Source organism: Sus scrofa, chromosome 13, assembly GCF_054392235.1.
Source record: "Sus scrofa isolate SSC_HxYL_T2T_F1_AM1 chromosome 13, Sscrofa_HxYL_maternal_Yorkshire_Landrace_v2.0, whole genome shotgun sequence".
Taxonomy (NCBI): Eukaryota; Metazoa; Chordata; class Mammalia; order Artiodactyla; family Suidae; genus Sus; species Sus scrofa.
This window is the reverse complement of record NC_139395.1, coordinates 45,406,916-45,432,716: the sequence shown is the minus strand read 5'-3', so window position 1 is coordinate 45,432,716 and position 25,801 is coordinate 45,406,916. Positions and strand designations below refer to the sequence as shown.

Sequence of the window (25,801 nt, the reverse complement as noted above, 5' to 3'; positions counted from 1 at the left end):
GAAACGGTAGCCTCCAACCAGATGGGTAGGCACACTCTCTCACTGATGCAGCTTTTACCAGTTTGTTGACTATAGCTATTGGCCCAGTTCCATATGGGTTAGAGTTGGGCATGACTTGTGTCAATGAAACTTAGTCCATATCCATGGGCAAGTCTATAATACCTGCCCATGTAGAATTACTTACACTTTTGCCCTTTTGACTCTAGTCAGTCAAATAATTGAAATGAGACTGAGAAGGTAATTCCTTTAAGATTTAGAAATGTTAGTGCTCTCCACCCCCACCCCCCCTGAAAAATATGTATCTAATCCTGGCTTCCCTGAACCTGACCTTCAGAGAGTATTTCCTGCCCTTTGAGGTTGTTCACAGCCTACAGATGATGCTTTTTCTTAATCACTGTTTCCCAACTTGCATGATGAGCTACTAACTCCAGAAATGAAAAAACACTGGGCAGCCTTGGTATAGCCAGTTAGGCTTCTGGAGAGGCTTTGTCATGGGATGGTATTCTGCATGGTTATGGACTTGTTTTGGGTGAAGCTTGTGCTATGCATGAAATTGTACTTAGTAAGTAATGTGTATTGTGTGAGTAGAGAATGCTAAAGGTTATTATTTGCAGAAGACATTCTGATCTTTCCCATTTTTATCTTCTATTGCAGAAAAGGCAGCAAAGGAGGTTGTATCTAAAGAGCTTTTGAGCTTTCATTAAGATTTCCACCCCTCTATCTTGTTCTTTAGTTTTATCTTCTAGATGGGTTCTTTAGTTTCAGTAGTGAGACAAAGGATAACATGTAATTTTTCTGAAACTGAAGCATCTCTTTTAGCTCAGTATTACTGAAGAAATGTAGAAAGAGGGATTGTTGTGATTCTTGAGGAAGCAAGTCAGATGCTGCAGAACTTTTGGGTCCCTACCTTGGCCAGGCCACACTCAGTGTGTTAGGAGTGGCCTTGCAGAGTAGCTGTTTGGGAGAGTGATATATTTTGGACAGAGTTTCCTCTCTAAATTCTATCACAGCTTTTCCCTAAGGACCATCTTTTTTTTTTTTTTTTTCCAGTAGTTAAAACTTTCTGAAATTAATTTTTGAAGGAGTTCTGTCATGTCTCAGCAGTAACGAACCTAACTAGTGTCCATGAGAATGCGGGTTCAATGGCTGACCTCACTTTGTGGTTAAGGATCCGGTGTTGCTGTGAGTTGTGGTGCTGTAGATGTGACTTGGATCCTACGTTGCTGTGGCTGTGGCCAGCAGTTATAGCTCCAATTTGACCCCTAGCCTGGGAACTTCTATATGCTGCGAGTGCGGCCTTAAAAAGACAAAAAAGTAATAATTTTTGAATAGGTTATTACATTCGCATTCTGCAAAGGGATATGCAGTAAATGTAAGTTGCCCAGTCTGTTAACTCCCTCATTCAAGTTTCCCTCTCCAGAGGCAGCCAGTGTTAACAGTGCCTCATGTGTCCTTCCAGACAGTTTCTGCATAAACTGACATGTGTATTTCCTGATTTTTATAAAAATGAGACATACCATACACACTGATGTGTACCTCAATTTGTAAACTTAATTATTTTCGAGGTCTTTACAAATCAGTACAAAGAAAGGGTCCTCAGTCTTTTTTAATAGCTATATTATATTTCATTATATGGAAATACACTAATGTATTTTACCACTTCTTTATTGACAGATGTTTACACATTTTTCTTTTTTCTTTTTCTCTATTAGAAACAAAGTACATAAACTAACCTTGTATATACAGATTGCCATACTTACATGCATACATACTTGTAATATATATACACAAGTATATCTGTGTAATAAAAAAGAGCTCTGGAGGAGAATCTCTGGTTTGAAGAATACGTGTTGATAATTTTCATGGGTATTACCAGATCGTTCCTCATAGGGCCACAGAGATACACCAGAGCTACACTCCCACTGAGAACTTAGAGCAGTACCTGTTCCTTGGTACTCTCTTCACTAGTGTGGTTTTTCTCTTTTGTTATGTGTGCCAGTCTCAAAAGTAAGAAGTTATATCTTGGTATGGATTTATTTTGTGTTTTACTTATTAAAGTACTTCCTTTATTACCAAGTTTATAAGAGTCATCCCTTCTTGAAGTTTATAAAAATATTTTAAATATTTCACATTTTGAATCTTTGATCAGTCTAGAATTTGCTTATTCATTTCTGTGTATGTATGTGCGTGTATGTTTTGTTTATGAGATGTGAGATACCATCCCTTGGTTGTCCTACTATATTTGTGTAATCTATCTCCCTCTAAAATGCCACCTTGTCATGCTCTAAGTAACACAGTGTGGCTTAATAATGTATTTTAATATCTAATAGATCTAGCTCCACATCTTTTTTATTACTCTTTTTCAGAGTTTTCCTGACTCTTTTTGCTTATTTATTATTTCATGGAAACTTGACAGTTGGCTCATAGCTTTGGAAGGAGTAGGGGTGGGAAATCCACTGATTCTTTTTCTCAAAATCACATTAAATGTATCAGTCACCCTAGGGAGAGTTGTCATGTAGGTTGAGTTGTACTATTCAGCAATGTAATGCATGTCATGTTGGATAATATCACATATTCAGGTTTATGTGTCTTAGTCCCTCACTGGTATTTTGATGTTTTCTCTGTGCAGATCTTGTATATTTCCATCTTCTAATTTGAAGATATTAAGAAAGCAGGCAAGCGTGCAGATGCAGAGCTTTAGGCAAGCCTGGGGCTCTGAGGCAGGGGACTAAGTGAAGTGGGGAGTATCTGGATTTATGATAGGGGTGACCCCTTATGCCCAGCCACCACTGGTTCATGCAGGCTCTGATGTTTCATCCAAGACTGGTTGTACACCTGGCTTTATTACATTTTATTTTTGTTCCTCACTTCCAATCATTTGTGTTAACTCCTCTGTGGTCAGATATTGTGACCCATGGTTTTCAGGGTTTGGACGATAAAGATATGATTAGTGGTATCCACAAAAAGTAGCAGTTGCCATCTAATATCGGGTGAATATTGAGTGCCTATCTGTCTATAGATAGGTAGATGGATAGTCACATGTGTGCAAATGCACGCACACACACACACACAAATACACATTCTATGATATTTGGAAGGATCTCTTCATTTTACACATGAGAGGACGGAAGCTATCCATGTTAAGGTCATATAGAGAGTGAAGTGGCAGAAATAAAATTTGAACCTGGGTCTTTTTTACTCATGCACTCTTCATTCTTGCCTCAGAGGAGCCTTCTAGAAGTTTTAGGTTTTCAAAAAGAAAAAGATGAAGATTTGATGTTAATAATTAATAATTTAAAAAATTTTAGGCGTTCCTGCCATGGCACAGTGGGTTAAGAATCCAACTGCGGCTGATGGCGTTGCCGCAGAGGTGTAGGTTTGATCCCTGGTTAAAGGATTCAGCATTGCCACAGCTATGGCATGAGTCAAAGGTGTGGCTTGGATTCAATCCCTGACCCACAATCCCTGCTGTGGATGTGGCCATGAAATTTAAAAAATAATAATAAATTTTAGTATCTAAGCGCTTTTCTAGTTGAAAAGTGGAGACACATCATGAGGATATAAATGGAATCAGAGGCTAATTTGGGATTTGAATCTAGGTCTTTTAAGTTTAGTATTTTATTCTCTAGGCAGAGACTGTGTCTCTAGGCAGAGACTATGTTTGATTTATTCATGTGTTCTCCCTAACACCCAGCATAGAGCTTTACATATATATGATGTCTGTGGACGTTTTCTGAATTATAAATGAGTTCTCTTGCTGGTTTTATACTCTTTGGAAGTAGGGAAGGTAAATATCCTGCCAAAATTTCTTCCAGCTTAATGGTTCCTCTCCTGTTATTTGTTCATGCCAGAAGTTTAGGGAAACTTTAGCAGAAGGTTTCTTCACATATTATGCATGTTGTTCTAAGCAGGGAACATTGAGAGACATCAGGAAATCTGAGCTCAGCTTGTCAGAAAAGTATTTCTTTGGGGACCGCGTGTTTTGTTCAGGGAAGAGCAGGTTGAAAGGACCATCCCTGTTGGACTCTGGTTACGCCAAGGCTCTGGCCAGTTGCTCCCCTGGAACGAAGCCAAGTAGAGCTTCAGGGCACAGTGCACTTAGCATGCAGTTCTGCAGGTGGAACAGTTACCTCCAGTCTCCATAGATAGGCCTTCCCTTTGCCATAGTGAGAGCCTCATCTTCTATTTGTCTGGGCTTTGCTTCTTTTTCTTCAGTTTGCGTGAGCCCGTCAACTATCTTAGAACTGCTGGAAATAGCAGTTTATCGTGGGAAATTCTCTTGGTGTGAAACTTGAAGTAATTTACAAACCCTATATCCTAACAGTTTCAAGGTACATAAATAAAAAATGCTCAGCAGATGAAAAAAAGTCATTTATGGTCTTAGAGCTTGCTACAGCATTAAAACTGAGAAGTGCCCATCTTTTCTTAAGTGTAGTGCCATTTGTGAAGTCTCCAAGTTGCTTTCTTCCCACTTATCCCCTCATTCTCTGGCCTGTTTCCTTCTTACTAGCTGTGTATTAATGAAATTTATTGTGAAATTCTGTATGTTCCATAACTAAAAATAGTTTCCATTTATCGAATCTTAGTATATGCTCAGCACTATCTTAAAATCTATTAACCCTCACACAGTTCTGTGCTTCTGTTCACCATATCTGAGCCAGAGCATGTAAAAGTTCTTTGAGGAGTTCCCATTGTGGCCCAGCAACAACAAACCCAACTAGTATCCATGAAGATGCAGATTTGATCCCTGGCCTCGCTCAGTGGGTTAAGGATCCGGTGTTGCCATGAGCTGTGGTATAGGCTGGCAGCTGCAGCTCTAATTCGACCCTCGGCCTGGGAACTTCCGTATATTTCATGTGTGGCCCTTAAAAGAGAGAGAAAAGACGCATCCTTTGCTCCTCATGGATTCCAGAGTAGGGAGATAAACACATAAACAGATCATTTTACTCTAGTGAGAATTCTGTAATAAAAGAGTTAGCTATATGCTATGAGAATACAGAGCAGAAGTTAACTACGTCCTTTAAGGGGAGCATGAGGAAGCTTCAAGAACGAGGTAACATTTGGTGGGTCTGGAAGTATGGTTCAGAGTCTGGAGAGCTAACAATCAGAATAAGAGCGTCTATGGGATAGACAGTGCAGAGGCATAGTGAAGTACAAGTGCATAGAGTATTTGAGGAGTAGCAAACATGTGGGTGTGACTGGCACGTACATTTGGGGAGCAGGGAGAAACATTTTGAGGTGAGATTGGGGGAAAAAAGCAGGTAAGCAAACAATCTGTGCATTGGGGGAATACAGTGGCGAGCAGTGGAATGCTCTTGCCCAGGGATCCTGACCAAGAACAAGTTTTATTGAGCATTGTAAGCGGCAACTGGGAGAAACAGGGCATGATGGGCTATGAAGCCTGGGGTTTCCTTGTAAGGCCGGCAGGCCCTATTTTCTAGGGTAAGGTGAGCTTGCTGAAGCTGAGTTGAAGGACAGTGTTTGATGTGTTTTTAGGTTCCCTGGACAGTGAGGCACTACCCCTAAGTGCAGGCTGACTGAGATTTAGATTTGGGGGCCAGGCTGCTGCGATGGATCCTGATATATAGATTACCTTCATCATGGTCCCATAAATCAGATTACTAGCTTCAATTTTTTTCCTTCTGTTTGCTTCCCAACTCTTGAAAGTTAATCAAGAAGAATCACAAATTTCTTGAGTTACACATGTACTAGGAAATGTTTCTAAAATTTAGTAGAATGTGGTTTTGTAGTGTTTTTGCATACATGTCTATTTATATATAAACACAAACATTTACTTACAGGTAAGACACAGGATTGCAGCTTCATAGTCTTCTGCTTATCTTAGTGAAGAATGTTATCCATCGCTGCAATCAGTAGAATTACTGACTTTCATTGTAATGATAATTTATTAGAAATTGCTTCCTGGAGACAGTAACAGGGAACATTTGGTCAATCTGGAAAGTAGCTTTGTTGCCTTGGTAACTGAAAGAATGCAGAGAAACCAGTTGTGGAGCATATCACAACCAGGGCCCCAAACAGGTTGAGTACTAGCTCAAGGCAAGAGGCAAAAATGGAAACATCTGCTGGTACATCTGCTGCGATCAGAGACCTGCAGGCTGTGGCAGTGCCTACAGGAGCTTGACCTGTCTTTATACAGTCTGATCAAAGATTCTTAGAGCTCACCTTCTGACCAGACACTTGGGAGTCCATGCACTTTCCTCAGACTCAGACAGAATGAAACTTAAAAATCTTTAGCCCAAAGGACATGGCAAATCATCACCTGTCTAGATGAGTTCAATGATGGGAGAGATCAGGTGAAATGATAGAAGTCTGTGGAAGAAATCCACCCTCCCTTCCGTGAGCAAAACTGTTTTTAGAGCCTACTTAATGTGTATCAAGCACTGTGCTGGGCACCTGCATAGCAGAGATGGACTGGTCTTTTTGTTTGTTTGTTTGTTTGTTTTATTTTTTTTAATCACCCCACCCATAGCACATAGAAGTTTCCAGGCCCAAGATTGAATCCGAGCCACGGCTGGATCCTTTAACCCTCTACATTGGGCTGGGGATTGAACCCATGCCTCTGCAGCCTCTTGAGCTGCTGCAGCAATCAGATTCTTAACCTACTGTGCCACAGCAGTAATTCCCAGAGGTGGGCAGGTCTTCTTCCTTCCTCCCTTCTAGAAGCTTCCAGGAAAGGCACATAAGGAAAAGATAATGGTATAGTTTCCAAGTCCTAAGAAGATCTAGAGCAAGTACAATTCTATGAAAATGTTAAGGATTCAGTTTGAGAGCTGAGGGTCTAGGAGACTTTACAGAGGAGGTGACATTTGTGTGAGTTTTGATGAGGTGGAGCAGAACCTAGAGGCAAGGAATGCTAGTGGCAACTGAATCTAGAATTTAAGACTTGTGGTTCTGAAGTACATCAGTTTTAACCTGGACATGCTCAGCCTTTCAAGACCTCAGGAAAGTCCTCATTCACCAGCTGGATGATTGACAGTCACTGGGGAGGCTTGAGTTCCCTGATGCAGCTGCCCCTGTGGTGAATATACCGTCCTGAATGAGGTTATGGCTATAATTTTGAGCTGGCCTAGGGCACTGACAGAGCCTTCCGATTTTACTACTTATTCCATACCACGTTTTTCTCATTGTCTGCCATCCAGACAGCAGTCTCCTCATTTGGAGAGGAATAAGCCCATTAATTCTCTCCCTAGGTATGTGTTGCAAAGCAATAGTGTAATCAAATTATAAGCCACTCTGCCCACTCCCCTCTGTAAAAGGGTCCCTGTAAAAGGATCTCCACTTTCTCCTAGTGAAGTAGGAGGAGCTGCTTGCCACTCAGCAGCGGAGAGAAGGGAGACTCCCCGTGCTAAGGCCCTGTACCAAAACAATGACAGTGTAAGTTTTCTTGCAGATGGAACTAAGTAACAGAAGGTTGCCAAGGAGTAAGTCACTCACACCTTCCTCATTCTTCGAAAGCCAGAATTTGACCATATTTTTATCAGCAAGCCTTTCTGAGTCTCCTCTTATTTTTTTCCCATTACTAATTAGAATTATGACCTTCCTGGCATCACCTTCATGTTTCATTTTTATTATACATCCTCACTTCCCTTTCTTTAGTGAGAGCTTTGCTGTACCGTAAGGTGACCCTAGTCTTGCCAGTGAACCTTTATTGCTTTGACATATACTGCTGCTTAGCTACTCAAGGTCAAGAGGAAGGAGAGGTGTGTATGAATTCAGTTTATGATCAGGACAGAGATTAAATTCACCTTTTTTCCCCCACGTTGCAACACTGCCACTCCTGACCATGGCCACAACTCTCAGTAAGGAACTGAAGTTAATGCAAGATGCATGTAAGGTTGGTTCCTGCTTTGGGGACTTGAGTAAATTACGTAGAGGGTATGAAGGTGAGTACTTGGGGACAAGGGCTCTAGTTAAGGAAACTTTCTTGGGCTGGGCCTTTGATAATCTCTTCGCATTTTATAGACCAAAGATAGAACAATCTTCCCCTTTTTTCCTAAAAGTTTTATTTTAAAACTGTAATCAGATCATCACAGTTGATTGATAATGGCTTTTAAGAAACCAACCTAACTTTTCTTCACCTTGGAAAAAGACATCTCGTGTATTCTTGATAGACTATTTTACAGTATCCTATGTTAGTAAAGGTAGTGACTTACAGGCTGGGCAACAAAAATTAGCTTTGTTCAAGGCAGAGTTCGGCCTGTCCTTTTTTTGAGAATTCTCTCTCTTGGATCCCTTAGTCCTGAATGTGCAATATATAAACTCAGAGCTCAGGGCAGCAGAGGACTGCGCAGAATTAAATAGGAGCAGTGGGCTCTGGCTGGCGGGTAAAACAGCAAGCCACAGATCGCCAGGGCCTGGAAGTCCCAGAGGTCAGAGGAAGATGAACCACCCCAATGTTCTCCCCTTGGCTACTAAGTGATCAGTAGACTGGAAAGAGCAGGCCTGGGGCAAGAGGAACCAAGAGGGCACAGTGGCAAGAGTACGAGTGTCACACAAGTGCCTCACAGCTGGGGTACAGGTCCCCAAAGTGCTACTGACTGCAGTCTTTCAATGAGCTGCTTATTAAACTCTTGCACGATGCAGAGCTGCAGATGGAGCTCTCCCTGGGCTTTGGGGACCCACTCAAGTCAGCGTTCAGGTGAATGTGATACATTGTTATGACAGCAAACCTACTCTTCCTCTGAGAAATGAATGCCTTCAAGTTTGATATTATAAGAAGTTGGGTTTGTTTTTTTTTTAAGTGAAATTTTGAGCAATTTTCTGGAATCATTGTTCTATTTAAGGGTTATGGCTGAGGATTGGCAAATGAGTTTTATTTTTAAAACAGTCATTTGAGTGGGTAACTGTGGAAGTGTGGGCACAGCGTCAGAGAAGTGAGCGTGTGGGGATACACGTATCTGTATCAGTGAAAGCCGAAGTCATTACTATATCCTCGGTACCCACATTAGCCCCATCCCGGGTTTTAAACTGCAGATCTAAACAGAGTGCTAGTTAGAAGGAAATTACATTTTCAGTTTAGCAGTGGCATTTGATTGTGCAGTAAGGAGCAGGTTCCTCACTTTCTCTTTCTTTTTCATTCATTCCATCTTCCTTCATTCCTTTCACACTAGTAAATATATTTAGCACCCAACTGCTTGAGGAAAGTGGAGCGTTGGGGGCAAGACAGGTTTTGTCATGAATGCTGGGGACTTGGTGTGATGTCACTGCCAGCTCTGAGATTGTAGGCGGTGGTAGAGCTCCAGGAGCGAGGGGGGAAGAGCAGTGGAAGAGTCGCTGTCGCTCTCACACAGGCAGGCAGCCGCTCACACTGCTGCCTGCAGAGAGCCGGATGGACTCCCCGAAAGAAACGAGCCAAGCTGGGTTTGAGTGGCAGAGGACAGAGGGCAAACTGAATGAAATCGGGCTGAATGTCAGCATGGACGGGCAGCTGAAAGACGGGCTTGTGAAGAATGCCAGCTTCCTGGAGCAGAATAAGCTCTGCTTCTTTGAGGGGAAGCTAGACAAAGAGCTCAGCATTGAAGCGCAGGACAAGGAGTATCAAGCCACCTCGGGTCACCTTGCAAGCAGGTATGTGATCGCAAAAAGCTGCCATCCCTCAGAGGGGAACGCAGTACACCAGAAGACAGCTGAGTTCCATCTGGGACTCAGAGAGGAGCCAGACAGAAACAAAGCCACTATAGTTCCAGGGATAGTGACAGGGAAGAATGTGCTGGAGGCTGAGAGCCAGCCAGATCTGGATTTCCCCAGGGCTGCTGACATCCCCACCCAGTGTGTCAAGGAGCAGGAAACCAGCGTTTGGAACCCCAACTTTTATCCAGTGTCAGGGGCCCAAGGCTCCCAGCACTCAAGGGAAGCACCTCCAGGCAAGGAGAACAGCACCGCTGCTGGCTGCCGGGTAACTGGTGTGGTGAGTGCTAACTCTGAGCAGCTGGAATGCGAGTCCTCACTGCCGGTGGCTGTAGCCCACCCAGCCCCTGCCGTTGAGAACTCACCCACTGCCATTCCACCAATCACTATGGTCGAGTTCACGCCGGAGTGTTTGAATGCTGGCTCTCATATCAAAGACCATGAGGAGAAGCTGGAGAAATTGAGTTCTACTGAGGAGAACGTTCTGCTTGACCAAGGGCCCCAGCAGAAAAAGGCAATGCGCCGGGCCTTGTCCGAATGCTCTCACCTCTCAGTGCCCCCAGCTGTCAACCTTGCAGATAAGTATCCTGAACTTCCCTCCCGAGAAGAGCCAGTGCCAAATCCCACACCCAAAAAACTGGGGGCTCCTGCCATTAGACGCTCCATGACAGTGGCTGAGGAACAGAGAGCCAGCCACAGATTGAACCCTGGAGAATTGCCCATTGTGTGTGCTGAAGAGATACCCCCTTTCAACTGTGAGGAGCCAGTGGCCAAGAAGAAAGAAGAATTGACCCACTTCAGCAGCAGCAGCAGCCCTGGGAAGAGGGAAGCGGGCACTGCTGGGTTACATCTCCATGGTAGGCTAGAGCAGATTCCTGAAGTAAGCGGCAAGGAAAAAGGACAAGAAGACATTAGTGAAACAAAAACACATTCATGCTCCCAAGTCTACCATGGAGGTGAGAAACAGCCAGGACAGATGGGTCTGGCAGGGAAGAAAGAAATCGAGGTCACTGCAGCCCAGAGCACTCCATCGTTCCTGTGTGAAGAGACCCCACGTGATGGTATGTTTCTAAATTTTGCCTCCATGGGGAATAAGCAGACAGAAAGGAAGGAGCCAAAGTGACAGATCACCGGCAGGAGCGTTAGATGGCTCGGCTGGCTGCTTCTGGAGTCTCTGACTCCCGGGGAAGGTTGGGGGGAGTGAGGCTAGAGAGTGCGCAGTGACTCTAGCTGGGTCATGTCTGCTGGCGTGACAGATGGTGTGGACTGAAGGCCTAAGACTGCCTGGGGTCAGAGCGGTGGGCATAAGACAGAGCTCCTTACTTGACCTCATGATACCCTGCCCACCCCCGAACCCCCGTCCTCCCACCCCTCAGTTCCCTCTTGGTTTGAACCAGATGATTCCTGAGCCCTGAATCATCCAATCACAACTGATTGATTTCCTTGCTTGAAAATCTGCCCCTGTGTGGATTCACAATGGGTTTATCAGTGCTGACCTCCTCTCATTAAGTAGCACAGTCTGGGTGCAAGCTCTGTTTTCCGTTTTGCTTTTGAGAACGTTTTACTTTTGTTCAAACTGAAAGAGAGCCTTTTAAAGCTGGCTATTTAATATTCATTTCCTGTTCTTCATGTTTAACCCAGCCTGACTTCTAGTTTTCTCTTTCTGTATGTTTGTTGGGAGGATTTGTGGGGAGAAGGGGGAAAAAGGGACAGAAGAGAGAGGAGAGACTTGCACTTAATAAGCAGCTAAATGTCCTGGTCCTTGCAGCTGCCCTGAGTCTTTCTTCCTGGCCGCTTCTTCTCTCCCCCACCCCCAGCCCCCACGGGTCTTATTGTTGGTGGTCTACAAAAGCTTGTTTTCCTCTGAGTCCAGTTTGAACACAAAGGACCATGATTCACAAGCCATGGATCATGGACATTTAAATCTGCATTCAATACTGCCCAGAAGGAGATTTAAATCATGTGTTTTGTTTGTTTAAAAGCCTCTTTTCCTAGTAACCATATTTATACTTCTCAGTACATTTTTACGAAAAAATTTTTAAAATCAGAAGTGGTACTTTCTAGGGGAAGGGGAAGTGGAAAGGACCCTTGAAGACTGACAGGTTTGTGGGTTTTATTTTTTAACGGAGATGGGCAAAGAAGCTTCATATTTCCTCTGTGATTTTTTTATGACTCCAGGATGACAAGACTCAGGTGTTCTATGCTGTTGCTTAGTTGTAGCTATGGCAGAATTGTAAGGTCCTCATGGATACGGTTGTGTCCTCTTTATTGATCCCCAGGTGCCCAATTCAGGGCTATATACCTTCTGGGTGGTATTAAATGCAGATTTTTGTCTATTTCAGGCCAAGTTTATCCTAGTTCCCACTAACAGAAGTTCATGCTGGTAGGAAAAAAAAAAAATCATATGATCTATTCACCTAATAAATGTCTGAATGCTGACTGCTAAACTCTGTAGATAATTCATCATTCAACATGCCTACCATATGCCCATCACTAAATAGACACTGGATATTATCCTTTTCCCAAGCAGTTTGTGACCTAAAGTTGGGGTGGATGGGGGTGAAGGGAATGGGGTTGTGTGAAGCAGTTGTGAGTCATGGAAATTTTTTGAAGAAGGTGACCTTGGAAGCCTAGGATGTCTAACAGTGTGGAGGGAAGCCTTCCAGGCAAAGGTATGAAGCCCAGACTGCTCATGTAAGGTAAAAAAACAATGATGAGTATTTGTGGGGCTTCTCTTAAGGATTATTTAATTTCAGAGAACAGAAACATTCATTGGAACTTACTGGAATTTATTAAAAGGTATTTTATTGACAAGGAGTCTCTGGGAATCCAATTGCAGGACGTGTAGCCCAGCTACAGCCATTGTGTGTCTATCTTAAGACCTCTGCTTCGCCCTGACATGGGCTCCATCCATTCTCTTCCCTTCTAGAAACTGTTCTGTGCTTTTTTCCTTGTGTGCTTCCTTTGTGACTCTGGTCTGCACAGGACATTGGGTTGCCATGGTTAGGGCTCTGTGCCCTACTTTATGCTACTTTATATATATGTTACTGGCTCAGCTTGGTCCAGTCACCTGTGTGCCAGATAACAAAGCCTCTTCACCAGTCTTAACCATGTTGACTTTATTTGGGGTGCCTCTGGAGAAGGATGTGGGTTGAGCAGACATGCCAAAGCCATCTCTCTGTACATCTGTTGCCAGAAATACTGAGGTAACAAATCTAGAAAGTTGTTTGGAACTCGAGCTTCAGTGCCTCCCTAAGATGTTTACACCTGGAGTTCCCGTCGTGGCACAGTGGTTAACGAATCCGACTAGGAACCATGAGGTTGCGGGTTCGGTCCCTGCCCTTGCTCAGTGGGTTAAGGATCCGGCGTTGCCGTGAGCTGTGGTGTAGGTTGCAGACGCGGCTCGGATCCCGCGTTGCTGTGGCTCTGGCGTAGGCCGGTGGCTACAGCTCCGATTTGACCCCTAGTCTGGGAACCTCCATATGCCTCGGGTTTTTCACTGGGCGGCATTTACTTGTACAGGTAGACATGTTGCTTGCTTATTACATCATAGGCAGGGAGACTTCATGAAGTGTTCATGTTGTTTGCTGAAAACTCCTATGCTTGGTGAAAAATAAGTTGATGGTGGTCTGGGGCAACAAGTCACACACTTGATAAGATATTCTTTCAGCGTACTCTAAAATAACATCATTGCCAATACCTTGCATGGTGGGGTTGTTTTTCTATCTTCATATTTTTAAAACTAAAATAATTTTTTTTTTTTTTAAAGGGCCATACCCCCGAGGCATATGGAGGTTCCCAGGCTAGGGGTCGAGTTGGAGCTGCACCTGCTGGCCTATGCCACACCCACAGCCACGCAAGATCCGAGCCGCATCTGCGACCTACACCACAGATCATGGCAACACTGGATTCTTAACCCACTGAGCAAGGCCAGGGATCGAACCTGCGTCCTCATGGTTAGATTTGTTTCCACTAAGCCATAACAGGAACTCCAAAACTAAACTAATTCTGTTTTTAACTTGAAATATATAGGGTTTCAAACATCAAAAAGTACAAAATGCACAACCTTACCAATCAGCTATACTTCAATTTAAAAAATATTTATTTGTTTATCTGTTTATTTGCTTTTTAGGGCCGCACCTGCAGCATATGGAAGTGCCCAGGCTAGGGGTCAAATCAGAGCTGTAGCTGCCTACACCACAGCCACAGCAGCGTGGGTTCTGAGCCACATCTGTGACCTACACCCCAGCCCACGGCAACGCCAGATCCTTAACTCACTGAGTGAGGCCAGGGATCAAACCTCTGTCCTAATGGATACTAGTCAGGTTTGTTTCCACTGCGCCACAACAGGAACTCCCTAAAAAGATTTTTAGGTACAAAATGCTGTACATTAGAAAATATCTTACCAAGAAGAGGTGATATTATTATTCACTTTTTCCTGTTCTTCTCTTTTAAATACTGCTGAATACTCGGAAAGAATTCAGTAGATAATCATAAAAGGAATCTGAAAGGTAGAAGGGAGAGGGCAGGCTGCGTAGAGACCTCAGGACTTGAAGAAGGACAGTGTGTTGAGTTTCCTGGGTTTTCTTTTTAATCTCGCATGTATCCTGGTCTGGGCACTGGAAACTGACTGTAATCTGGGATCACCAGCAAGTATAGATAAAAGAAGAAAAGGCAAGAAAGAAAAGCCTGCTCTCTTGCCACAAGGTCAGAAAAGTGGAAGCCCTCTTTCCCCAGCCACAGGGATTGAGAAGCAGTGATGAACTCAGTTCTCCTTCAGGTACAGTGTGAGCAGAGCTCATCAGGGCCACCTCTTTGTTGTCCATGTCACACCCGGCAGAGGTGCAGGACTGATCCAGCTGCACTGGCAGGGAAACTCAATGCCTCATCTTCAACCAAGTGACAGCACCTGGTGTCTTTCAGACTTCTACCCAGTAGCAGAGAGAGAAGTAGTTAGGTTTCCTCATACACTTCTCTAGTAGAAGGCTACAAGGTGCTTCCTGCTCTCAGGGGGCATCAAAAACCTGGGGGAAAAAAAATTGGTCTGCCAGTACCAGGCAGCCGGAGAACAAGACAGGAGAAAGTCTGTATTCCATGGGTCTAGAATCAACTCAACCCCCACCTAGTGAAACCACCTGGCCTGCGAAAGTGCCTTCAGACTTACAGGCGGTACCAGCAGGAATTGAGTGACAGCCTCATGGAACCGATAATAAGGCCAGATTTGTATTACAAGAGCCTTGGGAGCTAAATTGTTATTGAAACTATAGCCAGAATCTACACACTAAATTTAAACAGTGATTACCTACTAATGTGCAAAAAGGATTTTAAGGCAGCCATCAAAAAATTGCTTCAGTAAGCAGTTATAAATTCTCTTGAAACAAATGGAAAACTACAAAATATCAGCAAGGAAATAGTTACATAGATAAGAAAAATACAATAATAAAATTTTTAAATTGTTTAATGAGCTCAGTAGCAGACTAGAGATGTCAGAGATCAGAATCAGCAAACTTGAGGACAGATCAGTGGAATTTATTGTCTGAACAAATAGATTGAAAGAAAAAAAAAATACAGCTTCTCAAGTCTTCCGGGACAGTAATAAAAGATCTAATATTTGTATCATTGGAATCCGAGGAGATGAGCAGGAATGTGAGACTGAACAACTATTTTAAGAAATAATGACTAAAAACTTCCCAAATTTGTCAAAAGACAAATCTACTGATTCAAGAAGCTGAATGAACCTCAAATAGGAAAACTCGCATCTATGCAAAGACATAATTAAAATTTTGTAAACAAAAGACAAAAGAATCTTAGAGAAATAATGCATTCTCTATTAGGGAATAGCAATTCAAATGACAGTATGATTCTTAGCAGAAACTATGGCAGGCACAAGGAAGTAGCACAACATTTTCCAGTGCTAAAAGAAAAGAATAGCTAACTGTGAATTGTCTATCTGATAAAAACTATCCTTAAGGAATAAAAGGAAAATAATGACCTTCCTAGAGGAAAACTAAGAGAATTTGTTGCTAGTAGACATACCCTTATAGAATGACTAGTGGCAGCTCTCCAAAAAGACATGAGAGGGAAGAGGCTCGCAATTTCAGAAATGAAAGAGTAATGGAATAGGTAAAAATAAGGGTAAATACAATAGACTACTCTCATGAACTTTAAAAATCTCGTTTGATGGTTGAAGCAAAAATTATAATTTCATCTAATATGGTGCTCAGTATATGAAAAGGAAACATTTATGACATATTTTAGAAACAGGGTAAAGGACCCTGAATGGAAGTAAGTTTTCAGTAATTCACTCTAAGTAGTGAAACATTGATACCCGTGATCCATATGTTGCAACACCCAAAGAAATCACCAGGGAAACTGTGCCTTACAACTCAGAGGAGTTCCCTGGTGGCCTAGCAGTTAGGGATTTGGTGTTGTCACTGCTGTGGCTCAGGTTCAGTCCATAGAATAGATGGAGAACTTCCTCACCTTAATAAAGAGCATCTGCCAAAAAACCTACAGCTGACGTCATAGTTAATTGCCAAAGACTACATGTTTTCACCCTAATATCTGGAGCAAGGCGAGGATGCTTGCTCTTACCACTCTTATTTAACATAGTTCTGAAAGTTCTAGTAAACACAGTAAAACAAGAAAAGGAAATAAAAAAAGGCATACATATTAGAAAGGAAAAAATAACTCTGGCTCTATTTGTAGATGACTTGATTGTCTATGTAGAAAATTCTGGAGGAGTTCCCATCATGGCGCAGCAGAAGCTAATCCGACTAGGAATCATGAGGTTTCGGGTTCAATCCCTGGCCTTGGTCAGTGGGTTAAGGATCCGGCATTGCCGTGAGCTGTGGTGTAGGTCACAGACACGGCTCGGATCTGGCATTTCTGTGGCGGTGGCGTAGGCCAAGCGGCCACAGCTATAGCTCTGATTAGACCCCTAGCCTGGGAACCTCCATGTGCCATGGGTGCGGCCCTAAAAAGACCAGAAAAAAAAGAAAAAGAAAAAAAAAAAATTCCAAGGGCTCTACCCCCTAAACCCCTAGAACTAGTTACTGACTACATCAGAGTCACAGATATGTTAAGAAATAATTTTATTTCCATATAGCAACAATGAAACTATTTTACCCAAAATTGTGTATATAAATCTTCATAGCAGCTTTATTTATAATAGCAAACAGCCAGAAACAACCAGAATGTCCTACAGTAGGTGAATGGTTAAATTGTGGTACAGCTACAGTGTGTACAGCATGGATGCACCTCAAAAGCTTTGTGCTTGGTGAAAGAGGCCAGGCACAAAATGTAGTACACTGTGAGATTCCACTTATATAATATCCTTGAAATAATGTCGCAGAGATGGAGAGCAGATTAGGAGCTGCCCGAGATTAAGGGATTGGAATGGGTAAGGGGAAATATCCTCGAAATAATATTACAGAGATGGAGAGCAGATTAGGATCTGCCAGAGATTAAGGGATTGGAATGGGAAAGGGGGTGGGGTGGCTACAAAAGGGTAACATGAGGGAGCTCTGTGGTGATGGAACAATTAATGTGTTTTGATTCTTAATAATGGTTATATAAAGCTACATGTGATAAAATTGCATAGACCTCCTTACATGTATGCATGCACACCCACACACAGATGAATGTTTGTAAAACTGGAAAAATCTGATAAGCTCTGTGCACTGTACCGCTACCAGTTTCCCACTTTTGATAGTGTGCTATAGTTCTGCAGGATGTCTTCAGGGAAGACAGGGTGAAGGGCACATGGAACCTCCTTGTACATTTCTTTGTAACCTCCTGTGAATCTTTATTTCAAAAACAAAACGTTTTAAGATAAAGCCTCCTACCCTCCCTAGATTTGTGCTCCATCCTCAACCCCATTCCAAAATTAAGTCACCATTGTTTTGTTTCATCATGATCTTTCCATGAAATGTATGTACAAGTATATATGCGATGGAAGTATATTGTCTTGTCTTGTCTCGTCTCGTCTCGTCTCGTCTCTTCTCTTCTTTCTTGGCCACACACTCAGCATATGGTTGTTCCAGGCCAGGGGTCGAACCTGTGCCACAGCAGTGGCCCGAGCCAATGCAGTGACAACACAGGATCCTTAAGCTCTTGATCTTGAGCTGTAAGAGAACTCCAAACTAGTTTTCTACTAACACACTTCCGAGTTGTTTCTTTCAGTCCGGTGCTTTTAGAAGCAGTGATCTGGTGAAATACCTGCATTTTACTGTTTTGTAGATGTGTGAATACATTTCTAAGATACATTTCTAGAAATTGTATTTCTGGATTAGAATTTACTTGTAATTTCCAGAGACACGTGGACTGCCCTGCATGTGCATTGTGCCATTCATGAACTTCCCAGCACTGTGTTTCCTCATGTTCTTCCCAGCAGCTGCTTTCAGATTTTAGGACTTTTGACAGTATGTTAGGTTGAAAAAATGGGCAGCTCATATCTCTTAAAGTTTGGACATCTTCTAATAGTTTCACAAACTATTTGCATGTCTTTTTCTGTAAACTGTGTCCCTATTCTTTGGCCATTTTTCTATTAGGTTGTTGGCCTTTATAGGAGTTAGTGATTTATAGAGTAATTTATGTTAAGAAGCTTTATGTCTTTGATGTGAGGTTCAATATTTTTTTTATTTTCCTTTAGTCCAACTTATCTTTTGTGGCTTCTAGATTTTGTTCCAGCTAGAAGGCTATAAATTTCATGATATTTATGGCTGAGCTCTCTGGCGTAGCCCTTTTGAAATCTGAAGTCACCTCCCCACAGTGGTGCTGCTGGGCATAGCTTAAGCAGTAGATTTTCTTTCTGGCCCTGGCTTTGATTTCATGGGTCTCCTCAGCCTTGTTGGAAATCTGGGTCACTGCTAGAACCAGATCAAGTTCATCTTACATCCTCCATAAAGTGGTGCTTTACAGGGAAAGGAAATAAGGGGAGGACATTGGATGATCTTCTGGCTCTGATCCCATCTCACAGCAACCTTTATTCCAAGAGATAAACTCCAGTAGAAGTGGTTCTTGTCCCCTATGTGCTCTGGGACCTAGTGGTTGGGTGACAGAACCCCTTTGCCGGTCTCCAGGGAAGGGAAGCCAAACTTCAAGGGCCATATCCTTCCATTGATCATTTGTACAAATCCCGCTTAGGTTGCTTCTCCACAGGGACAGGATGCCTGAATCTCTGGAATCTAAAACTGTCCTTCGTCACAATGAGGGGAGCTTGGGAAGTCTGTCCACTTTCAGCAGCAGAGCCCTGTGAAGTTGTTGAGAATGAAGTGCTAGTTAGTGGTCTGTCTCTGCAAAGACTTGGATTTTTGCAAAGGGTGTGAGAAATATGTGCTTAGCATAATTCCCCCCCCCCCTTTAGGAATAGCCAAACCAGAAGAAGGACAGCCTGCTGTGAGCGTGACTGGAAATGACATCACCACCCCGCCAAACAAGGAGCTCCCACCAAGCCCAGAGAAGAAAACAAAGGTAGGTGCCAGCATGGTGGGTCATCTTCCACTGCTGTAATTTTTTAAAAGCAATATCTTGTGCTATTATTGCTTAATCATGTGAAAGATATGTCTTTTTTCTGAGCTGTTAGGAGTCCTACCTCAAGTTTGGACATGCTTAGAAAATATTTTATACTCTTCTCTTAGCATGATGGCCTCTAACTCAAACCTTAAAATTTCTGCCTTTGACCCTATTATTTAAATATCTGTAGAAATGTCCTGTAGATGTTGTTTCTGCTTCCCTTAACGGTACTAATAAAAAGAATTACAGTATTATTCAGAAATCCATTTCTAAGTCTCTGTTCATGAAAAGGGAGCACCGGTTTTTAAGATGGGGCTCATAGCTCCAGACCCTTATTGGTAGTTATTGCCAAGTACAAATGCCACATTTTAGTATGGTCTTAAAACACAGTGTTGAGATTGCCTCACAGAGGTGCAGGTAATAAATAGCTTAATTACCTGCTGGTGACTTTTATAGAATTATTGCAACCTTCAAAAGTTAGTTACTGCTGAATTAATTTTTTTTTCTATGGCTGCACCCACAGCATATAGCAGTTCCTAGGCCAGGGATTGAATCCAAGCTGCAATTTCAGATCCTTTAACCCACTGCCCCATGCCGGGAATGGAACCCATGTCTCCACAGAAATCAAGCTGCTCTAATCGGATTTTTAATGCACTGTGCCACAGTGGAAGCTCCTGAATTGAAATTTTTCATGTGCCAAACTGCTGGAACTTGTGACACTGTCATTAAGAAACAACTCCTAATTTTCTTTTTCATTTTTTTTGTTTGTTTTTTTCTCTTTTTGCCTTTTCTAGGGCCACGCCTGAGGCATATGGAGGTTCCCAGTTAGGGGTCCAATCGGAGCTGTAGCCACCAGCCTACACCAGAGCCACAGCAACCTGGGATCCAAGCCGTGTCTGTGACCTACACCACAGCTCACGGCAATGCCAGATCCTTAACCCACTGACCAAGGCCAGGGATTGAACCCGAAACCTCATGGTTCCTAGTCGGATTCATTAACGACTGTGCCACAACGGGAACTCCAACAATTCCTAATTTTCTTTATCTGCATCCTGGTGTCTTTCCACCATTTACTGAGCTCAGAAGAAAGGAATGCTAATTTTCAGTTGCATCTATCCTCATTGCTTATAATTTTACTTTGAATTGTGCAATTTATGCTTTTTTTTAATTTGTTTTTATTCTTGTCTGTGTGTTTGATGTTGGCCTTAAAAAAAAAAAAACAAACAAACAAACAACAAATCAACTTAAAGCCTTTGGCTACTACTCAACCTGCAAAGACTTCAACAGCGAAAGCCAAAACCCAGCCCACTTCTCTCCCTAAGCAGCCAGCTCCCACCACCTTTGGTGGGTCGAATAAAAAACCCATGAGCCTTGCTTCAGGCTCAGTACCAGCTGCCCCACCCAAACGCCCTGCTGCCGTCACTGCCAGGCCTTCCACCTTACCTTCAAAAGATGCAAAGCCCAAGGTAAGTGATCATCTGCGCACTGTGCCAAGGCAAAGTTTTCTCCTCTGAAAGTCAGATAGTCAGGCTCTGTTGCAACCAGACAGTGGGAGGGGAGCAGGCTGGTGGACTAGGGGGAAAGCGGGAAGGGGGGCTCAAAATCAGTTTTGAGACCCAGGATGCAACCATAACATTTCAAGACCTTTTGTACTTTGTGCCTTTCTCTGCCCTAGTTGGAGGGAATACCACATCTGCTCTGGTTTCCCCTTTCTCCCAGCTCATCCTTATTTTTCATCTATTTATTTATTTATTTTTTGTCTTTTTTTTTGTTGTTGTTGTTGTTGTTGTTGTTGTTGTTGTTGTTGCTATTTCTTGGGCCGCTCCCGCGGCATATGGAGGTTCCCAGGCTAGGGGCTGAATCGGAGCTATAGCCACCGGCCTACGCCAGAGCCACAGCAACGCGGGATCCGAGCCTCGTCTGCAACCTACACCACAGCTCACGGCAACGCCGGATCGTTAACCCACTGAGCAAGGGCAGGGACCGAACCCGCAACCTCATGGTTCCTAGTCGTATTCGTTAACCACTGCGCCACGACGGGAACTCCGTTTCATCTATTTAAATACCTGTTAACCAGGAACTCCCTGGTGGTCTAGTGGTTAGGACTCGGCCTTTTCACTGCTGCAGCCCAGGTACAATCCCTGGTCTGAGAACTGAGATTCCACATCAAGCCACTGCACACTGTGGCCGGAAAGAAAAAAACAAAAGAAAACTTGTTAATCAGTTTTCCCTACTCCACGTGACAACCAGATAGTCATTTTTGGTATAATTCTGCCACTAAATTCCCAATCAAATTCAATTCTTTGTCTTCTTAATCATCTTGCAGAAGTGAATTTCTCTCATTGCTTAGAGATGAGCTCTTCTCGCTTATCTCAGCAGGTTCCAGCATCATGTGATAAAACTTGCTTTGCTTTTGGCATCAGGCCACCTCTCACTGGGCTCCTCATGAAGTTTTTCAGTTTTCCAGGTCAGCTACACATTATGGCCTCGAAACTGGTCAATTTATGACAGCACTAGCTTCACAAAATTGTTCTCGGAGCAGAGGGTGGGTGGAATCTGTGGCTGCCTTTTTTTAACATCTTGTTTTGTTTGTGAAGGGCCTTCAGGTCAGCCTGATGTTACTCTTTAAATTCGTGATGGGAAATAGTTTCCCTTGTTAAAATGTCAGTGTTTTAATTTAATCTTATAAAGAAAACTGGTAGAACCTAGGAATCAGTGACTGGGTTGAAACCTGGGCCAAGAAACTGAGAAATCCTATTCTAGACTAGGAATGATAAAATCTCATAAAGCTTTCTGATCCTCATTTACCCAGTTGACTGCTTTTCTTGATCTTTGGAAAACAGCGTATTTGAATAAGATATCAAAGGGAAGGTGGCTGGAGCCATTGCAGCAGCTCCTCTCTGACACTTTCTCAGCAGCAAATTCTGGGAGAGACGGAGGAGGGCATGGCAAGGGGGTGTGCTCTCTAGTGAAATTTCACTCTCTGATAACAGCAGAAATGAAGCATAGTGTACAGGTTTCTTTATAGACATTAACTCCTCTAATTCTCTCAACATCAACCCAGGATGTGGATATTGGATCCTTGTTTTGTAGCCCATTTAAATAACCTTCCTCTGGTCCAGTGCTGGTAAGCGGCAGAGCTCAGATTTGAACTTGGGTCTGACCCCAGTCCTGGTGCTCAGGGCCCCTATCAATACTCTTGTTTCCTGGCTTTTTGCCACGCAGCTTTTATTTTATTTTTGTTTGTTTGTTTGTGGTTTGTTGTGTGTGTGTGTGTGTGTGTGTGTGGCTCTACAACTTTTATTTGACCATCAGCAGTTCTCATCCACGCTAACTGTCTGTAGATTTTTGAAAGTGGTGACAGGTACATAGGAGACCAATGTATAGAGCTTGTTTGGCGAGTCTTCATCTTCATTAGGTTTTCTGGACAAGCGCATACGGATCTGGTATGGGACATTCCTTATTCCTTTGGCCCAGATGGCTTTGTTGAGCCTGTCAATGCCCACATCCAGAGTTCCCATCTCTTTCATGGCAAATTTCCGGATTTGTTTGAGTGCCCGAGGGGCACACTTCTTAAAACCCACGCCATGGATGCGCTTGTGAATGTTGATCATGTACTCCCTGGTCACCACTTCGTTGATGGTGGACCTGCCCTTCTTCTCGCCACCCTTCTTTGCGGGAGCTATCTTCCCAGCCCTGGTTGGAAAGGAAGAGCCACGCAGCCTTTAGACAGCATTTGGAGACATTGCTGACCGGCAGACATGATGTGTCTTATAATCATTACTGTTGTTTATCTTTTAGATAATAAAGAGATGGAAACATTTTGGGAGATGGATTAAAAACTAAAGTCTAATGAAAATTTTCCCCTTATTTTGGTAGAAAGATTTATAGGCGAAAACAAAGGGGAAAAAAAGCTATTCAGAAAAGAATTAAGTAGATCTGGGATTCTAGCAGAGAAGGAAGCATCAATTGAAAAGCAGGAGAGTAATTGCAATTATGAGAGCAGGTTTGCTCTACAGCTCTCTGCGGCCAAAAGCCTGACAGCTGAAGAACATCACATCCTTTAGTTTTCTGTCCCAACTAAAACTACAGCGGCTGTATTCCAATTAGACCCCTATCCTGGGAACCTCCATATGCCGCAGGTGCAGCCCTAAAAAAGACTAAAAGACCAAAAAAAAAAAAAAAAAAAAAAAAAAGACGGAGATGCCAGAGAGCATCTGGTTTAGTCTCTAGACTTTAGAGTAAATAGAGCAGGAGCCCTCCTGTGCTGAATACCCCTGCATGTTCCAGACAGAGCTGGCAGCTGGACCACTTTCCCTGATTCCAACCTTAGGGTTCTTCACCCCATTCTTGGGCTCTTCATTTGTAGACTTGCTCATTACCCTGAATTTGCCGAGTTAGCTTTTTGTTTTTTATTTTTTTGTCTTTAGGGCCACACATGTGCCGCGGCCTATGGGGGTTCCCAGCTAGGGGTCGAACTAGAGCTACAGCCACCAGCATATATCACAGCCACAGCAACTCAGGATCTGAGCCTTGTTTGCGACCTACACCAGAGCTCACAGCAACACCAGATCCTTAATCCGCTGAGTGAGGCCAGGGATTGAACCTGCATCCTCATGGATACTAGTCAGATTTGTTTGTACTGAGCCACAGCAAGAACTCCAGGGTTGGCTTTTTAAAAAATAGATGCCGGCCCTTAATTTATAAGAAGCTCCTTAGCTGATATTCTATTTGAGCAATACTCTGCTTGTCTCTACCAACATACTGCCCTCCTTGTTGCCATTTTCTGGGAGTATAAGTCCTGGAGCCGCTTTGTCTGTGGTTTGGCTTACTCTCTTGAGTAACATGGTATGTTTGCTTATCCGTATAGTTTGTTCATCCCCTATTCCTGTAGAACCAGGCTGTATTGATTCCTTCCCTTCCTTGATAGTGACGACATGTCCAGCCTCCATGGAGAGGAACTAGAGTGACCCAGATGCTCTCTGTCTGCACTTGAGAGGCTTTTCCTTTTTGCACCTCCTCTTTCTCTCTGCTAGACCCTCCTCATTGCCTCTGTGCTCCTAGAGATCCTCTGTAGAGCTCAGGCTTCTGATCAGGGCCCTGCCATCTCCATCGGCAGCCCTGTCCTGTTCAGCAGTCACTGGGTGCATCTTAGCCAAAGCTGACTCTGATTGAACATTTTTCATTTTATTATGTCTTTAATCTTTGGTCAAGTGTTAATACATTAACTACGTCCCAAGGCAGACATAGTTTGTGGTGTAGTACGCTTTCCAGGGCTGTTCATTCCTGGCCCCAGATCACACAGCACCCTCCAGGGCCTTTTCTCATATTGTCTGTGGGACCATGATCTTATTTTTGTTCATTTATTTTTTAATTTTTGTTTTGTTAGGGCTGCACCCACAGCGTATGGAGGTTCCCAGGCTAGGGGTTGAACTGGAGCTTCAGCTGCCAGCCTACGTCACAGCCACAGCAGCACCAGGTCTGAGCCACATCTCCAACCTACACCACAGCTCATGGCAGTGTCAGATCCTTAACCCATTGATCAAGGCCAGGGATGGAACCTGCGTCCTCATGGATTCTAGTCAGATAGGTTTCCACTGAGCCACAACGGGAACTCTAGGACCAGGATCTCAGAGCCACATTTATTTTCCTATCAAGTTTTCCTGCCAAATCCGCAGTACCCGTTTTCTGGCATATACTTATATGGAACCATCCTCTGGCATGACATCCTAGGTGATTGCTCACCTGCAGCTCTTAGTCCCTCTTTCCTATTTACCAGCCTGTTGGAGAGGCAAAGATCCCTGAGAAGCGGGCCTCACCATCCAAGCCAGCCTCACCATCCAAGCCAGCCTCTGCCCCGGCCATCAGGCCTGGCTCCAAGAGCACCCAGACTGTACCAAAAGCCACAGCACCTGCCACTCTTGCCTCAGCTGGGCCAAGCAGTAGGAGCCCCTCCACATCCCTGCCCAAGAGGCCCACTGGTGAGTACTGTGACCCTTCCCTCATGGGGGAACCAGTGGGGAAGAGAGGGGTCTTGGTTTTGCCCCAGCCATAGCTCCAGCCAGATCACAGCCTGCCGTGCAGACCAGCCCAGGTGCCAGTCCTTAATGGGCTACATTGAAATGTGGCGGCTTTGGTCTCCATGTGAAGTTAATCTTGAGTGAAGGGGTAGAATGTCCTGCTCCTTTCTTAGTAATACCACAGTGCCTAGCACATTGCAGTCATGGACTTTCATGATAAGAAATAGGCAGTTCAAAGAAAGGCCACTTGGAAAGCCTTGTCAAGACTGTAGAAAAGACCAAGCAGAGTGACTGGCCTTGGACACTCCAGCAGGGCCTGGTCTTTACGCGGCAGCTGTCTGATTTACTACTCTGTTCCCAGAGACTAGCGCAGCCCCTGGCTGAAAATGAATGTTTTCATCCCTGTTGAATGAATGCATGAATCTCAGTATAGGATGAGGCATTCGGTAGGTCAGTTTGTTTCAGGTGATGTTAAAATTTTATGTTTGTACAGCCAGCAAGACTGAGGGGAAACCTTCAGACGTCAAGAAGTTGGCTACAAAGTCTGCACCAGGTAAGACTTCCTCTGCCACTTTGTGGATCCTCGATGTAAACCCTTGCCTCTTCCATGGCTTTTA

The 25,801-nt window shown here is 43.6% G+C and overlaps 1 protein-coding gene, 1 long non-coding RNA gene and 1 pseudogene across 51 annotated transcripts in view; 2 read left to right on the top strand and 1 right to left on the bottom strand.

Moving 5' to 3' along the window:
* The window catches only part of MAP4 (microtubule associated protein 4), a 171,719-nt gene that overhangs the window by 133,383 nt on the left and 12,535 nt on the right, over positions 1-25,801 (top strand). For 15 of the 50 annotated variants that reach the window (XM_021070596.2, XM_084988102.1, XM_021070591.2 and 12 more), the window contains 4 exons: positions 19,016-19,122; positions 20,415-20,630; positions 24,944-25,145; positions 25,678-25,737. In XM_021070596.2, coding sequence (XP_020926255.1) covers positions 19,016-19,122; positions 20,415-20,630; positions 24,944-25,145; positions 25,678-25,737 — 585 coding nt within the window. Of the gene's footprint in view, positions 1-654; positions 10,710-19,015; positions 19,123-20,414; positions 20,631-24,943; positions 25,146-25,677; positions 25,738-25,801 lie in introns of those variants that run through there. The other 35 variants (XM_084988107.1, XM_084988106.1, XM_021070601.2 and 32 more) reach the window with 7 other exon arrangements.
* Positions 11,947-15,045, top strand: LOC146397301 (uncharacterized). The gene is made up of 2 exons (XR_014823153.1): positions 11,947-12,920; positions 13,443-15,045. It is a non-coding gene; the product is annotated as an uncharacterized LOC146397301 (long non-coding RNA).
* Positions 22,476-22,927, bottom strand: LOC102159515 (large ribosomal subunit protein eL31 pseudogene; annotated as a pseudogene).